Consider the following 18,580-nt stretch of genomic DNA (forward strand, 5'->3'; position numbering starts at 1 on the left):
TGCTTAAGAATTAGTATAATGTTTTGAAAATCAAAGTTATTTTTTACCAGAGATATGCTAGCGCTATCTATGGTATGATACAACTACAAAGGAGCATTTACAATAAAGGTGTAAACAAACTCCAAAAATACAAGCGATGATTATGGATCTTTGTTAGACACATCCCAAAAAAAAAAAGAAAACATATAAATTCCGATGAAAACAGTTACTATTCCATCTGCATGGACCAAAGCCCATAATTTGAAATCCTAGTTATATATATGACCTTTTAAAAAAAAATTGGGGGCCTTAGAAAATATGTGGCCCAAAGCCCTTGCTTGGGTTGCCTCTATTGTTGGGCCGGCCCTGCGAGTACACCATGTAAGTGTGTGACTTACTCACGTTTGAAGGTCTGGCCGGTTAAACCGGCGTATTGTCAATAGAGTACATGAACCGGCTAGTTTTGAGCGAGCCGGGCCAAACTAAAGAAATCTCAATGGCAATAAGGAATTATCCAATGGGCCATGACTATAAAGAAATATAATGATTCAACTTACTACTAAGGAAAAAGGATGGAGAAGCTTTTACAAAATAAACACAAAAAGAGGATAGGTTTATTATTACAAGAGAACCAATGGTTATAAAATGCTCGGTAAAAGTTTGCATGTTTCTTTAAAATTTATGCATCATTATATTATAAATGTCACATCCCAAAATTTTAGCATGGCTTAAATGTTGGATTTACACACAACGTGCAACACCACTGTGAAAGACTTTAAAAACTCAAGTTACATAGTTTAACTTACACATTGAACTTTAAAGCATAATCTACATCATGATGGACTTGTTCATGTCAGATAGTGAAAGATGCTATGTAAATGCACACCTAATTAAACTCATCCTAAATACATGCACTAAAACGAGTCAGCTTAGCCCGATGAGTTTTAGTTTAGCAAACACACTTTAGTTTATTAAGCCCACATTTAATTTTTAAAAACACACACTGTTTTACCATTGTTGAGGACTCACACTTATCGTTAGGATAAACGAGATATTGCTTACCGGCTACTCTTTAATAGTTTTAATCTTGGTTAAACCTGTTTTAATCAATGATGAAAGCGGAGATTTAAATGAAAAAGACCAAGAGTTATATCAAAATGAATATTTGACCGGTCAAAGTTAAAAAAATAAAATTTTGCTTTTTATTATTTTATTTATTTAACTTTTCCCACCATGTGTAAAGAGTTATTTGTGAATATATGCGATAAGAGTGCCGCATCATGTTCGATGCGGATGACTTAGTTTCTAAAGAGTATTTCGTGTTGTTTTTACATAAAGACGACTAATGCAAAATTCTGTCACTAAACGGTGTTTTTGATGATCATGATGGACATGGTTCACTCCTTGCCTTAAACAAAGCTTTTAAAAACTAGAGAAAATTACATTTTTGTTCAATCCTATGTATTGGGTTAAATTATATGTTCATAAGTGATGAACATGTATATAATGAAAACTCATTTAAGTTGAGAAAACTCATGAAATTCTATGTAATGCTGTTTTTTTTAAACGTATGTAATATATGATTCTGCATATAATACAAAATATCAAAAAATAGAAAAAAAAATGTTTTATGATTTTTTTAATTGATGTGATTGATAATAAGTGAAACTATTGCCATAGTGGAGAAAAAAATATATGATTATTATAAAAACCGGCACTCCGTGTAACCTTGAAGGGGTAAAGTGTAACTCACCGTGTCTCTAACCTTAACCCCACAAACAGCAAAACAGGTCTCTCATTCGATCCAATCCAACGTTTGCGAATTCGAAGAAACCGATATCCGATTATCAGACTAGAGATGACAACAATCCGAAGGTTTTGTTGCGATGATCTTCTACGCTTCTCTTCCGTCAATCTGGACCATCTCACAGAAACTGTAAGCATTTAATCAAAGATAATAATAAAATTGAACCTCACATGATTTATTTAGGGCTAGGCTAATATTTACAATAGAGGTTTATGATTATTAATTTATTGTGGATTCTGATTTTGATTAATGTACAGTTTAATATGTCATTCTATATGACTTACTTGGCACGCTGGCCTGATTACTTTCATGTTGCTGAAGCTCCTGGAAACAGAGTCATGGGATACAGTAATTGCTTCATCCTTTTACTTCATAATAATAATACTACTTCTGTTTTGTTTAATTTGTGTTTGATATTAGGGCTTATTTTGGGGATTTTTTTGTTAGAGTTTTGTTTCATCTTTCTAGTATTATTATGGTAACCAAGTGTGGAACTTGATGTGACTTTTGTTCCATCTTTCATACCTTTATTTCCAGCTTACGCTGCAACTGTCCATAACATATATTTTAGCTTCGAAACTTCATAATTGAGTTTGGAAAACCATAACCAGATTAATTTCAAGAATAAAGGTAAAAAGAACATAAAAATACATCGGGCAATTAACCGAACTTACCCAAAACCGACTCATTACCGATTGTTAATGATTAGGTTAAGCCCCATAACCGAAGTACCGAACCGAACTGGCTTTGCACGCCCCTACTGGATATATCATTTTTTTGTATCACTTTATTTGTGTGATATAAATTATTATTTTATTATAGAAAATGTTACTTTATTGTAATTTTTTTTGGCTAAATGAAACTACCCTGGTAAACTTTGTTGAAAGAAAAATAAAGATATACAAACACAGAAACTATCGAACTAGGCCACCCAATGACAAGCCCCAAGGGAAAACTCTATAGCTGCATTACTAGAATCGGTGACAATATTAGTAGAACCTTGACAGAAAACCAAATCAGCCTCAATCGATTAAGTTTTTTTGAGGTTGCTGGTGTGGTATCTTAGGTGTTTATTAGTTTTGACTATGCGATTACGTTTTTTATTCTGTTTAATAATTGTGGGACATTGCAAGTGAATATGAACTTAAAGTTTTTTACTTTGGCTGCAGTTATGGGTAAAGTTGAAGGGCAAGGTGAGTCATGGCATGGTCACGTGACAGCTGTCACCGTAGCTCCTGAGTTCCGCAGGCAGCAGTTGGCAAAGAAACTAATGAACCTGCTTGAAGACATCAGTGACAAAATGTAAGTTGCGGTTGTTTATTAACATGCTTTCATGGATTTATATCTGCTTTGTTTATATTTTATAATGCATAACAGTAATCGACCGACTAGCATCACAGTTCGTCATTCATCTGAGTTCTTTCTGTTTTGTGTTTTTTCCTACAGTGATAAAGCATACTTTGTGGACCTTTTTGTAAGAGCATCAAATACACCTGCTATAAAGATGTATGAAAAGGTAACGCTTGATAGTCACTTACCTTCACTCCCTCTATATATGGATGCATCTCTCCCACATGCAAACACACGAACACTCACCGACTCACATATACAAAAACAAACATAGATTAAATATGATTAATTTTGACCTGTTAATGAATGGTACATTATCAGGAGTTGTCATATTGCTTGAAGATGGTCTATTAACATTTTAAACAAAGAATAATATTAGTAGCATGGCACATGTGTGTGCACCGCAAGTATAGGCAGATTAATAGCATATTAGCATGTGAGTATATCGACTGATTGTTTCAACCTTTATCTTGCAGCTTGATTATGTCATCTATAGACGTGTATTACGTTACTATTCTGGGGAGGAGGATGGTTTAGGTAAAGCCGTCTTGAATGTTGTTTTGTTGTCTTTTGCGCATCAACTCTTTGACAAACATAATATTTACTACATCATTTTTGTTCTGAAAATTCAGATATGAGAAAAGCTTTATCTCGGGATGTGGATAAGAAGTCAATAATACCACTCAAGAGGCCGGTTACACCTGATGAACTGGAGTATGATTAGGTCTGCTTGCTAGAACAACCAAGTTTGATGGTATGGTTATTGCGAGTTTTGGATACAGTGCTCGTTTAGGTAAACCAGAACACAAGAAGATGTTGAGTTTTTTTTCAATGTATTTATTGACTTTGTATTAGAGCTATTTGGTACTAAACACACTTAAGTATCCTTGGATGGAAGTTAATTGATTTGAATGCAGTAGTGTTGTTGAGATTGATTTAAGTTCTTGGGTTCGTTTGCGTGCTGGTTTTGATGTGTATCAGTGTATGTGCAAACGTATGCTAATATCATTTTTCCAAACCGAATTCGACAAACATGTATAATATAAGCTTTTTTTCCCCCAAAATAATTCAATTCACGAAAGTCATAAATTTTTAGTTACATATTTTTATGGTTACCTCAACATAACAACATTAATATAGCTACAGGATACATGGATCTCTCATCTATAATGGTTCCAATATCTAAATTTTTTGGTTAGTATAAACCTCAAATATTTCATTCTATCATGCTATGTGTTGAGCTAAGTGCTAACATTAAACCAGTGCTATTAAGCCACATCCCCACCACCGACCGGTGTTAGACCAAGCCATGAAAAACATAGGGCGCCACCCCAAATACCCCCTTTACCGGTTATCGCTCATGAGGGCTCAAAAGTTGGGATCCGCCCCCTCTAACAACGAGTCATATCTTTTATTCTTTTTTGTTTTGTTTTAATATCTAGTTAAATCTTGTCAAACAAAAAAACAAATAAATTTGTAATTTTTTTTTTTGTAGTAGTAAGAAAAAAGTGCAGATTTTTTGTATGTGAAGAAGATTAAATATTCCGGTGGCTGAATCAAGTGTCCTCAGTTCTCACACACCAAGCTGCTGCTTGTAATTAACGGCAGCCACTCGGTAGCAATGGCTATTATTCACCTCACTGGTGTATTTCTCAATAAACCTTCAATCTCACCACCTGTTTTTCAACACCAAAAGAGGCCGCCGTTAACAGTATTTGCCACCGCATCTGCCGCCCCAACTCCGTCGTCTCCACCTACTATTCAGGTATACAAACTCAGTCCTCCGTCTTTCCCTTAATTACTTACTTAATTGAACCCGGTGTAAATTGCTAGGATTCGTGATACTGTAATATTCGTTTGAGCTTAATGAAATAACCTTAGTTGCAGTCGATGGATGTAGGCCGATCAAACCACCACGTTAAAGCTATCGTGTCATTTTAATTTGTGCTATGTGTTCGAATGCTTGTTTGTGTGTTCGCATTGCCGCCTAACATAAATATCAGCCACTTGACTTGTTTGGTTGTTTTAGAGTATAGTGACAGAAAGTGAGGAATAACCGAATGTAGTTCGTGTAGGAATAATTAATTTCAATTCGCTTTGATGCCACAAATGTGCTTATATGCGAAGGAATTTGACATCATGTTCAAGAAGAGAAGTTGATATGATCATATGAATTTGTTTCTAGTGATTATTACAGTTCTAATTTTGCTAAAATCTTTCACACTACCACTATGTAAGAGACTCATTATAGCATTTAGCCATCTAATAACTGCAGATTGTTGGTGGGAAAACTGCAAGCTGGTATGGAATGGTAACACGAATTCTAGTAATGCAAATGACGCTTTTGAAGAAGAGTATGATTGGGCCGATCTTGAGACTGATCTTTACCACTGGACAAAGACACTGCGTCCGGTTCAGGTACTCTTAAGCTCAAAGGTTTCCCTTCAGAGTTTATTTTAATGAATAATTAATATTTTTAATTATATTCTTCAGTGGTACCCCGGTCACATTGCAAAAACAGAAAGAGAACTCAAGGAACAACTGAAATTAATGGATGTTGTCATTGAAGTGAGAGATGCCAGGATCCCAATGTCCACAAGTCATCCACAGGTAAAATTTTTTATGTAAAAAAGCCTCATTGATGTTATCTGCTGTTGATTCCAAATATTTATGCTTTTAAGCTTATGTGGACAATTAGACGGATTCATGGCTCGGTAATAGAAAGAGAATCTTGGTGTTGAATAGAGAAGATATGATATCAGCTGCAGATAGGAACGCTTGGGCTGATTATTATGGCAGGCAAGGAATAAAAGTTGTCTTCTCCAATGGACAACTCGGGATGGTATTTTAGCAATTTCCTTTTAACTATAAAAAACAATAACATAAAAGGAGTTAATGAATCTGTTATTAATAATGCAGGGAACCATGAAGTTAGGAAGATTAGCAAAATCAGTAGCTGCAGGAGTTAATATGAAACGCAGAGCACGGGGGCTGCTTCCTCGTCCAGTGAGTAATATTTATGTGTTAAATAACAAGTTACAAATACATTATTATTACTTTTATGATACAATGTGTAACAGGTGCGGGCTGGAATAGTTGGTTATCCAAATGTTGGAAAGTCATCTTTAATCAATCGTTTACTAAAGCGGCGTATGTGTCCTGCAGCTCCGAGACCAGGGGTAACACGAGTATTAAAGTAGGTTACTTTTCTTTTAATATTTGGGCAAATGGGTTGAAATGGCCATGTCTGATGGGGTGGTGGTGGTTCGGTGGTGGTGATGGGGTGGGGCCGACGTGATGGTGGTGGTTCAAGGTGGGGGTGGTTAAGGGGTATAATTGTAAAAAATATATTTTACAAGAATTTGAAAATATGGACGGGAAAGGTAGGAAACATAAAAAAACAGTCTCTCAAGACGGTTTTTTGAATAAAAAAGATTTGGAAAAATATGGACTTTTGCTCCAAGATTACAAAATAATTTGGACTTGCACGGCAATATTTCCCCAAATCTCGTATTTTACCTGACTTTCTTTCGAAATTTGGCCTGCTCCCTCTTTATTTTTATCTTTTCCCAAAGCGTCTTGCAAGTCCAAATTATAAAAGATTTTGAGGAAAAAAAGGCTAAAATGGGACTTCTCTCTCTAAAAGGGGCTATTTTGGGAATTTTCCCTTATTTTATTTTTAGAGAAATTTTAATTTGTTATTTTGTTTCATGATGTTGGTAAAAGGTGGGTTCGTTTTGGAAACGATCTAGAGTTGCTAGATTCACCTTGAATAATCCCAATGAGGATGAGCGACCAAACTGCAGCCATAAAGCTTGCGATATGTGATGACATTGGTGAGAGGTCATATGATGTTACTGATGTTGCAGGCGTTCTCGTACAAATGCTCTCAAAGCTTCCAACAGCAAGTAAGCATAGTTTAAATAAAATGCAGACTAGTAAGTTGTCAGGATAAATTTCATGTCTTTCTGAAAGTACCCTTTTCTTCATATGTACCCTTTTGGCAATCTTAATATTATTTGTGTTTGTGGTAGATAACAATATTCTATGGGAGCGTTATAAGATTGATACTGACGGTCAATGTGGTAAAACGTACGTTTCTTTTCACCCTTTGACTTTTGAGGTCAAACAACACAGCTTTCTATATGTAGTAATATCCATCTGTTATATAATTTGATGCTATCATGTAATGCATGTTTCTGATGCACAGATTTGTCCACAAGCTTGCTGTCCAGTTGTTCAATGGAGATGAACATCAAGCCGCCTTTCGGGTCTTGTCAGACTTTAGAAAAGGGAGATTAGGTATGATTGCACTCGAGAGACCACCCGTGCACTCTCGTGCTACATAATCATGTGAATGTATAGTATTAGGATTTAGTTATTTATAGAAATATACTCAAAAAGGAAAATGTAAGAAATTATGAGGCTGTTAAAACTCAATATCGTTTGTTAGTGGTACCTTTCTTGGACCATAGCTTTATTTCTAGTAAATTTTTACCGATTCGTTTGTTACTTTAGCTGGAATGCTTATATGGCTATGCAAGTAGCTTGATTTGTACGTGCTCAAATCCAGCTTCCATTTTTATGTGCCGTTAAGCTCTGGAGGGTCGCCTGCCCATGCAAACTGATACGTGTCTAAGTTAGCCATGAACTAGGCACGCTTATTATTATTAATGTGTTTTATTTGTTTTGTTTTTAAGTCATGTTAGTGGTTAGTTTATTATGTTAGTGGGTATACATGTTCTCGTAATTAGTTGCATCTGCACCTTTACGCTGTGTTCCTGAGTTAAACTAAGGAGAGAAAGGAAAGGAATCGTTTCATTTCTTTTCTTTTCATTTTCACTTCCTTAACTCCTTTCTTTTCCTTTCCATTCAATTCTTTTCAATTTGGAAAGAAAACAAAATCACCCATTTTACCCTTTATTTGCCTTATCTTTCTTTTCCTTTCCTTTCTTTTCTTTTCTTTAATGAAACTCGGGAACACACATTTTCTTTCCTTGTTTCTTTCCGTATCCTTCCTTTAATGAAACTTGGGAACACAACATTAATGTTTTGCATCTTTGTATGCCTATTTAAGGGCTTTATCATTGAGTTACGTATTAAAGTAAGAAGAAAATTAGCAAAGTTTTGTTGTCTCTTTCTCTCTAATGTTTCTTGGAGTCTAACCCGTTCAAAGGGTATATCAATTGGGAGATTACCATCTCGAACCGGCTTACTATCACAAGCTGTGTGTTACATGTTCTCATTGGTTAGCAAAGTGTTGGTGGGTCATAAGCTTTAGATGATTGGCTCTCATGGTTATATAAATAAACAAAAAATAAGAAGCTTGATTCACATAACATGCGCATGGGTGGCAATTTTGACTCAAATCATTTCAAATGGGTCAATTGGGTTGATTTGAAAATTCAACTTTGTTATTTTCGGGTCAAAATGGGTCGACAAATTTAAAGAAATAGGTCGATGTGGGTTAGTGTCCTAAGGAAATGTGGCAGGTTCATGTTGTATAGGTTTCGGCACAAAACGGGTTTTGGATTGGAACGAGTTTGGTTCAGGTTTTTGGCTCGGAACAGGTTTCGAGCCGACACAAGTTTTCGCATGGGATGGGTTCGGTTTTGGTTTCGTTTTCGTCAATTTTTTTGGTTTCGACTTATTTCGAGCTTTTTTTTGGTGGAACGAGGACAACGTATAAAGTTACATAAGGTTCATTCGTAATTTATGTAATAGGATACCACACATGTATAATATGTGCAGTTATAATATTTGCATCACCATTTTTATTAATTTGAATGCATAAAGTTACATGAGGTTTATTTGTAATAAAAAAAACTTTCTAAGATATATTTTTATAAAATAGGGAAAAAGGATTCTTTAAATAAAGTGCAAAAATTGTTTTGTTTTGATTCTTTTTTTAATTTTTTTAATACGAGTAGGTGCATTTTTCTAATGATAAAATAACTGTTTCTTTTAAAAAGCTAAAAGAAATTACTAATAATTTAGTCCTTTTATTTTCTTCAAATATATGCTATCTTTTTATTATTGAAAAAATGTTTTCTTTTATAATAGAAAAGATAAAAGAATTAAAAAAAAACAAAGTAATTAGATACATGACATGATGAGTTAAATGTTATTTTGCCTAAATACCATTTCACTGTAAAATATTATTTTTCTCTTTCTTATCTCAATTTTACAACCACAAATCACTTACACATTTAATTAAATTTGTGGCTCGTATTTTAGTTCTTAAAGTTCTTATAACTCAGCTAGTTCGCAAAATATCCTCCCCCCACAACACACACACATATATATGGTGAGGGCCCTAAGAGAACTTTTTAAAATTAAGAACTTTAAGAACCATTTTAAACCACAAAAAAAACCCCTTAAAAATATTTAAAAAAATTATGAAACAAAAAATAAACAAAAATGTTAAAAAAGTATAAAAAACAAAAAATTTTATTTTTAATCTCAGTTTCATTAAAAAAAACCTTAATTATACACATATGCATATTTTTATTTAATCTCCATTTACATAATGTACACATATGTACATTATCATTTATCTTAATTGTACATGTGTGTATAAACAATAACATGTATAAAATTAAATAATACATATTATACATATAATATATATATATTAAAAAGCATGTGTTAGTTGTCTCACATAGTTTACTATTCATGAGAGTAGCCAATTAATTTATTACATGTGTATATAACATCTCAATTTTCAAAGTAGTTAGTTACAAGTTAATTCATTTTTAACTTTGATTTTAATATTAGTTTATATCTCTTCATATACATATTGATTTTAATTCATTTTTATGTTTTATTTTTGCATTATTTCTTTCTATAATTAGTATTTGACATATTTTATATTTAAATTATTATGTTTCTTAAATTCCGAATAACCATTGCGATGCACTTCTTTATATTTACATTTCTGTACAATATTTACATTTCTGTACAAGTTTTATGCGACACAGATCATGGTTAATATAATATATTTTATGTTTTCTCACAATCAATCCAATAAATAAAAAATATATTCAACAAGCAAAAGAGGAGAGAGAGGGATTCGAACCCTCGATAGTAAACTATACAGGTTTTCAAGACCGGGGCTTTCAACCACTCAGCCATCTCTCCAGAATACAATTTTATTGTATTCCTTCGAATAGAACATGGCCATATGAGTGGATATCGCCACTATCAAAGATCTCGGGTGTGCGTCAATGTTTTTACGTACGATTCGATATAAAATTTTAGTTAACACTAAGCTCACCAAATGAGACACATGAGTGATATATAATATATTTATTTTTCTTCACGACAACTTAAGTTTGCATATATACCTACTTATTTCTACATAACGTTTCGGTATAAATTTTATTAAAACCATACCAATCATAATGTGCATACAAACTTTAATGATATTATATCAACGCTCCATTACGGCGCACATGTTAACGTGTATCAACAATCCTGCTACAACGCGCAGGCCGTGTACTAGTATGTATAATTTTGCTAAACCGATACTTTTTTAATTTATTTTATGAAAACAGGATGAAAGATAAAAATTTTTGGTTTTTTTTCTTTTTTATTTTCGCATTTTTTTTGTTTTATATTCTTTTTTATTTTTCTTAAAAAGAGTTTTTTTGTGGTCCAAAATGGTTTAAAAGTTCTCAATCTTAAAATGGTTTTCACATGGTTCTCTCTCTCTCTCTCTCTCACACACACACACACACACATATATATATATAGGGTAAGGATCATAAGAGAACCATTGGCAAATTGAAAACTTTGAGAACCATTTTGGACCACTAAAAAACCCTCTAAAAAATATTTAAAAAATTATAAAACAAACAAAAAACGAAAAATTTTAAAAAAGTAAAAAACCAAAATTCTTATATTTCATTCCGGTTTCATAAAAAAAACCGAATTTTTTTTTCTTTTTAATTCGTATAATACCTATACACATATGTATACTTTCATTTAATCTCTATTTACGTAATGTACACATATGTACATTATTATTTACCTTAAATTATACATATGTGTATAGGAAAAAACATGTGTGTACATATTATACATATATGTATAATAAAAAAACCAATTTTTTTTTCTTTTTAATTCGTATTATACCTATACACATATGTGTACTTTCATTTAATCTCTAGTTACGTAATGTACACATATGTACATTATCATTTACATTAAAATATACATATGTGCATAGGAAAAAAATATGTGTGTACATATATGTACATGTTATACATATATGTATAATTTAGCTAAACCGAGAATTTTTTTTTGAAAACCGGGGTGATAAATAAGAACTTTGGTTTTTTTACTTTTTTTATTTTTGTGTTTTTTTTGTTTTATGATTTTTTTTATTTTTGGGTTTTTTTGTGGCCCAAAATGGTTCTCATAGTTCTCAGTTCCCAAAAAGTTCTCACATGATCCTGATCATATATATATATATATAATTGGTTTCTTTTGAAAACCACTTTGAGTTTTAAGAACTCGAAAGAACTAAAAGTAACATTTTTTTGAATTGGTTTACATATATGTAATATACATAGGTTACATGTACGTAGGAAAATTTACAACATTTTTTACGCACCGAATTAACTTTTTATATAGGTGTAACGGACGTTTAAATTAGTGTAATCATTGTACATCTTTATTCTCTCTCATACTTAACTTTTTAATCAGATCTAATCTCAACCACATAATCTAACATATTTAATTAAATGTGTTGTTAAGAATAAAGTTTTTAAAGCTCTTAAAACTCAACAAGGTTTTTAAATTATCCCTACCATTTATATATATATATATACTAAATATATATAAGTAGGATAGTGGCCCGTGTAACACACGGGCAGAAAATAAATTTGTTAGGTAAATTTAACATTTAAACTTATAATTTGTAACCTTGAAATTAATAATATTTAAACTTATAATTATAAGGTTAACCTTGAGAAAATATAAATTTTATAAGTTCAAAACCTAACAATTTGCAAGTAATATAATTTTTTTTAATTATTAGTATACAAAATAAATATTCATATTTTATCATTTGTCATTAACACTAAAAATCTACTATTGATAACTTTAAACCATAAAATGATATTAAATATACCATTTAGATGTGCATTTTTATTATAAACCATCCAAGTTAATAACTTTTTTTAATAAAATTACATCTTCAAATATCTATATTTCTTAAAACATCGTATAACGCTTGCAAAACTTAAAAACTAAATGAACCTTTGAAATCGAAAAATCTACTACTTGAAAATGTTAGCTTGAATTTGATTCCCTGTGTATTTAACAAAACTTAAAAATTAACGGATGACAGACTTTATTTGAAATAAAAAAAAAACTTAATACTTGATTTAAAAAAGGAAAATTGGATTTTAATATCCCAATTTTCTGTTATTGGCCGATAATAATCCCAACTTAGTTTATTCCCACTAGTGGACCCAAATTTAAAAAAGTTGGCTCTCAATGGTCTTCCGTTAGAAAAAACCTAACGGCAAAGTTTTTTTCGAATTTCAAACTGATTTTTTAGGGCTTTTGATCAGATGGAGGATACGAGTCGATTAACGTAAAACTTAGCTCGAAATGATGCTTCAAATGACTTGATTAGTACTTCAAATCGGGTGTTTGAACTTCAAATTAACAAAAATTAAGCGGTTTAGAGTATCGTTTCGAGCTATGTTTTACATCAATCGACTCGTATCTTTCTTCCGATCAAAAGCCCTAAAAAGTCAGTTTGTAATTCGGAAAAAAACTTAACGCCGTTGGGTTTTTATGAACGGGGGACCATTGATAGCCAATTTTTTTTTTAATTTGGGACCACTGGTGGAAATAAACTAAGTTGAGATTATTATCGGCCAATAACAGAAAGTTGAGATTATTAAAATCCAATTTTCCTTTAAAAAACAAGTCAGCAAAATCATGACTAATATATACGAAAATAAAACAAGGAATTATCTAAAAATATTGAATATTATATATTTGTAGGGATGGCAAAAATCCCCGAATCCGACGGGGAAACCCGAAAACCGGCTTATTTCGGGTCGGGTCGGGTTTTGTTTTTTCGGTTTCGGGTCGGGTTTCGGAGATTGTTTCGGGGATTGTTTCGGGTTTGGGTTCGGGTTTGGGTTCAGGTACCCCCGCCCCGACCCGCCCCGATATAATATATATAAATATAAATATAAATAATATATATATATATATATTAAAAACCTACATCCAGTTTCAATTTCATATCTGCATATTGCCTCGCCGCCCCTGATTGTGTGATTCACACTTCTCTCCGGCCGACGCGGCCGTGAATCCAGCTCTCCGGCAATCCAGCTCTCCGGCCCACTTCTCTCCGGCCGACGTGGCCGTGAATCCAGCTCTCCGGCAATCCAGCTCTCCGGCCGACTTCTCTCCGGCCGACGCGGCCCTGAATCCAGCTCTGATCTGTTCTTCGGACGGAGGTAGATCTGATTTTCACACTTTGATTTTGTAATTGCAATTGTTAGATCTGATTTTGTTTATAGCCCACCCCAACTTGTTAGATCTGATTTGACACCAGGAACTTTAGTCTGCATATAACGATAATGTCATGTATGGTCTGTTAGATCTGTTTTATGCATCAACTTGTTAGATCTGATCTGATTTTCACACTTTGATTTTGTAAGAACTTCCTTGGGGTTAAATTCACTAATTCAGTATATCGTTTAACCGAGGCTATGAGTGGTAAGAACTTCCTTGGGGTTAAATTCACTAATTCAGTAACTTCCTCACAATCACCCTGTGCTTCAGAACAGAAGCAAGAGATTTGAACTTGGCCCTTACCCCCATTGAGTTCCTTTAATTCTTCTGCCTTCTTGTTTAAACTTGAGAAAGCAGAGAAACCAGTGTCATAAATCATTTAAAGCCTGAAAATACTTTGTCAGATTCATTTTTTATTTAAGAGAAACAACCGTTAGAAATTGTACAAAGATCCTTAACTTCAATTGAGGAATTACATCAATAACAACTCATGATGGAAGTTTTTAATAACAATTCTGTGTTAGCTACAATGCAGGATAAAGCTACAGCCACTGGACTGGATCTGGATCAAGATAAACTTCATAGTTACATTGCCTAGCACTAGTTTTGTAACTGATATCATTGTGTAATGTAGAGATAACTTTATAACAACGATCAATTATATCTCCTTGCACGTAGGATTACTTGTATAGATACAGATCCTTGCAACGGATGGTCATGAAAGAGTTTTGATATATTATTTCGGTAGTGTGAATGTGTACTGGTCATGAAACGGATGGTCATGAAAGAGTTTTGATATATTATTTCGGTAGTGTGAATGTGTACTGGCTTGCTTTTAAGAGTTTTGATATATTTTTTTACAAAGTGTTATGAAACGGATGGTCATGAAAGAGTTTGATTTGGTATTTAGATTTGGTCGCAAGTTTGTAGTTTGTGTATTTGGCATGATTTTTCGGCCATGTAGACTTGGTTTTATTTCCTTTGTAACACATTGTTTCAGCTTTCATGTGTGTGATGCAGAAGTTTATTTCGATAAATGTTCAGTTATGTGATGAACCAATTTCGGGTCGGGTCGGATCGGTTTCGGGTTTTCGGGTTCGGGGACGGGGCGGGTCGGGGGGGTACAAAAAACCAAACGGGGAATCCCCGAATTAAACCCGACGGGTAATGGGGCGGGTACGGGGATGGTTTTTGGTTTCGGGTTAAGCCAAACCCGCCCCAAACCCGCCCCGTTGCCATTCCTATATATTTGCTTTAATAATTACCATAAAACAAGTCAGCTGGCCTGATTACTGTACAGTTTAATATGTCATTCTATATGACTTACTTGGCACGTCCATAAAACAAATTTCCTTGATTTTCGGCTTCTCGGTCAGAGATCTTTTAGAGCTCCACAAGTCCATCAATATTGAAGCTAATAAAAAGGAGTTGTTTCATGGGATAATCATAATTGCTCTTTGGAGACTTTGGAATGCGAGAAACGAAAAGGTGTTTGAAGGAAAGGAGATAAATTTGTTTGAAATTATAAGAGATATAAAGGCTAGTGGCTTTCTCAATTTGTTATAAGTATAGGTCTAAGTTTAGATCTCTAGCTTGGTCAAATTGTTGCAATTTTGATTTCATGTAATTATTTGTTGTTTGTGCTTGCTTCTGGCTTGTGGAGGCAGCCCGCGGGTGGGTTGTCGTTGTTTGTGTTTATAAAAGTTACGGTTTGAAAAAAATAAATAAATTATGTGGCAATGTAGACAGGCTAGTATGGTGCCATATGGACAATATGTTTTATTTTAATAGTATAGTTAGATAAACCTAAAACATTAATCTAATGTCTTCTTAATTCACACGCACGGACATTTTAATGACAAAGTTAAGCGTTAATTGTACAAATTTTTTTTAACAAAAATAGTAACTAACAAAGTGTATGACTCAAAACTAGTAATTAAAGATTTACATTTAATTAACTGAACCAAACCTAACCTACCTTAAACCTCTAGGAATCGGTTCCATGTGATATTTATGGACCCATGTCCCAAGGTTTCACTATGCATGCCATCAAAGCTCCACATACACATTAAATTGTGAAAGAATCAAAAGTAAACAGTACTAAAAGACCGTACTCGTTATAAATATTACACTAAAGAGGCATGGCATCAAACCCATTCCACCTCTTAACTCTTTGAAAAATCGGTTCTCACCTACACACACATTTCTTCCACAAATGGATTGAACCGTCCTTTTCTTTTATATCTCACTCTCTCTCCTCATCGATTACAACAAGCACCCAAATAACATACATATACATACAATTGGTTAGTAATTATATAAGAGGGCTTATAGCCAAACACTTTTAATAACAAACCAACCCCACTATCTCACATCTCTCTCCCTCCCTAGCTCTCTACTCACCCTCATCACTTCTTCGGTTTAACAACACCCAAAGTAGGGGTGAGCAGAAAACCGAATTAACCGAATCGAAACCGAACAAACCGAAAAGACCGAACCGAAAAAAACCGAACCGAAGCACTAACCGACGGTTAATTTTTTAGTTTTTTGAAAAACCGATTTTTCGGTTTAGGTTTGGTTATCCATTTTTAAAAAACCGAAAAAAACCGAACCGAACCGATTAACCCGACACGGTATGAACCACCGGATTTGCAAGATTCTAATGTGTATGGTCAACAATTACAGACTTTGATTGAAAAGTTGGAGAACATAGAAATTGGTAATAATGTTTATTTACGACGTGTTTTGACTTTTCAATATCTACTTAAATATTAATACAATTGTACGCGTTTTTTAGATGTTATGACCGGAAACAAAACACCAAAAGAATCTACCATTAACAGTGATAAGATTATGAAGATGATGACGATTGTGTCTAAACACTTTGAAGATGACTAAGATAATGAACGAAGATTCCTGCCAAACTTTTAGTATTCTTTTATTAAAAACTTTGTTTATTTTGTTTAATTTTAAATTCTACTACTCAACAAACTTTGTATTTGTTTGGTTCCAAGTAACACGCGCCTATTTTTGTATTTTGAATTCAATATATATGTGGTACTCTATTTTTGTGATTTTTTTTTGCAATGTCTACATGCAATAAAAAAACCGAAAATAACCGAAAACCAAATAACCGAAAACCGATTGGTTAGTATTATAAAATAACCGATGGCTTCGGTTTTGGTTTGGGTTTCACCCAATAACCAAACCAAACCGTGCTCACCCCTAACCCAAAGACTTACCCAATTATCTTTGTCCCTTAGATCCGAAACCAACTAGAACCTACACTACTTATCTTTCAAGCTTAATAACAAGGGGCTACATAGCATCAACAAGTCTAAAAAGGAGTAAGCAAATCCAAGAAGGGTTGTGCAATTACAAGGAGTTGGATTGGAGTGTTCAAGTTCAAGATCTCTTCTTTTTAGCTTCTTCCTAAACCTTTCTCATTTATAGTGAGCACAGATCTAACCTAATCTTTTATTTATATACTTTCAGTTAAGAGTTTATGTCATAAGTGCTCATCCAAATATAAAAATGACAAGAACTGACTAATAAATTAGTTGATATAGTAAAAGGTAACTTTAAACATATTGTAAGCACATGGATATAACATTATGTACTTAAGTTACGGTTTTAAAACTTAGATCTATTGATATATGTTATCTAGGAACAAATCAACTCTATTGGACATATAAGTTATTATAAATGTAAAACTTATGTTCAAATTTATAGAAAAGTTACTTGTCATTTTTTTAAAGGGTTTCCATGAACAGAGGATTTTCCTTATAGTTAGTTATAAAAGCTTTATTTAAAATGATTGGTTAAAATATTACGGTTATTAGATATGGAGTTCTCTACAAAAATAAACTATGTTGAGTATTATGTTTTCGAGATACAAACATACACAGCTATAATATGTATAGTTATTTTAATTTATTATAAAATATTTGTTACTTAATTTCGTAAATCTGACCAACAAGTATAGTTATATTATATATACAACTACTCGATTTTATTATGGCGTTTTACAAAGTGTGTGTATAGTATAGTTATATTATATATATAACTACTCGATTTTATTATGGCGTTTTACAAAGTGTGTGTATAGTTATAAATCTATATTTTTTTCTCGATTTAACCTAATATAATTTTTCTTGATTCAACTTTAGGGAACCTCCACCACCATCTCCAGTGTTCCTTTTCCTGACAGAAGCTACCAAAGTCACGAAAACTAGAACCCTTGGGTCAAAGAAGAGCAACACCACAACGAACAATCAAAATCCGTTCAAGATTATGGAAAAGAACCGACATTAGAGAGTAACGGTGAGGTCGAAAGTGAAAAGAAAAAAAAGGTTAAGTTGTTATATTATTCGGTACAAAGCCTTCATGTACGTACGGAGCTACATGCAAAATTGAACCAATAAACATAAGAAAAGTATGTTGCCTCAAGTGTCTGTATATTATACAAAACATCCAATATTCATTCAAACACCTTACCCCCTCTTCCTCATTTCTACTCCCCGCTTATTTATCATTTACTGCAATAACTCCACTTCTACCATGAGCCTCAAGAGATTCAACTTTAGGGAACCTCCACCTCCACCGTTCCTTCTCCTGACAAAGGCTACCAAAGTTACGAAGACTTGAGCAACAACATAGCGAACAATCAAAATCCGTTCAAGATTATATAGAAGAACCGGAAACAGAGATCAACGTTGACGTCGAAAGTGAAAAGAAAAAAATGTTAAAGTTATATTATTGAGTGCATTCAATGTTGAATCAAACACCTTACCAGCTCTTCCCCATTTCCACTACCACTGCTACCATGAGTCGCAAGAGATTCAACTTTAAATAATCTTCACCTCTACATCCTCCTCCACCGTTCCTTTTCCTGACAGT

At 33.3% G+C, this 18,580-nt stretch overlaps 1 protein-coding gene, 1 non-coding gene and 1 pseudogene across 3 annotated transcripts; 2 read left to right on the forward strand and 1 right to left on the reverse strand.

Moving 5' to 3' along the window:
* Positions 1–1,811: 1,811 nt before the first annotated feature.
* On the forward strand, positions 1,812–4,074 carry LOC143554011 (N-terminal acetyltransferase B complex catalytic subunit NAA20). The gene is made up of 6 exons (XM_077043880.1): positions 1,812–1,915; positions 2,044–2,134; positions 2,956–3,088; positions 3,233–3,302; positions 3,613–3,673; positions 3,769–4,074. The coding sequence occupies exons 1-6, from the start codon at positions 1,838–1,840 to the stop codon at positions 3,858–3,860; spliced, it is 525 nt and encodes a 174-aa protein (XP_076899995.1). The 5' UTR covers positions 1,812–1,837; the 3' UTR covers positions 3,861–4,074.
* A 643-nt stretch (positions 4,075–4,717) lies between these two features.
* LOC143554012 (DAR GTPase 3, chloroplastic-like) lies at positions 4,718–7,596 on the forward strand (annotated as a pseudogene). Its single transcript, XR_013138923.1, has 9 exons — positions 4,718–4,901; positions 5,412–5,554; positions 5,630–5,746; positions 5,835–5,978; positions 6,056–6,142; positions 6,217–6,332; positions 6,863–7,044; positions 7,171–7,228; positions 7,347–7,596. The product of XR_013138923.1 is annotated as a DAR GTPase 3, chloroplastic-like (transcript).
* Positions 7,597–10,193: 2,597 nt separating this feature from the next.
* On the reverse strand, positions 10,194–10,276 carry TRNAS-UGA (transfer RNA serine (anticodon UGA)). The gene has a single exon. It is a non-coding gene; the product is annotated as a tRNA-Ser (tRNA).
* Between the last annotated feature and the right edge of the window lie 8,304 nt (positions 10,277–18,580).

This window comes from Bidens hawaiensis, unplaced genomic scaffold (genome assembly GCF_021521415.1).
Source record: "Bidens hawaiensis isolate Kalapana, Puna unplaced genomic scaffold, B.hawaiensis_p1.1 tig00017470_1, whole genome shotgun sequence".
Lineage (NCBI taxonomy): Eukaryota > Viridiplantae > Streptophyta > Magnoliopsida > Asterales > Asteraceae > Bidens > Bidens hawaiensis.

Excerpts from the sequence above, each read along its gene's own strand:
- LOC143554011 (XM_077043880.1), top strand. The coding sequence starts at position 1,838 with ATGACAACAATCCGAAGGTTTTGTTGCGATGATCTTCTACGCTTCTCT. Across the intron at positions 2,135-2,955 it reads AAACAGAGTCATGGGATACA|TTATGGGTAAAGTTGAAGGG; the intron begins GTAATTGCTTCA and ends CTTTGGCTGCAG. Across the intron at positions 3,674-3,768 it reads TGGGGAGGAGGATGGTTTAG|ATATGAGAAAAGCTTTATCT; the intron begins GTAAAGCCGTCT and ends CTGAAAATTCAG.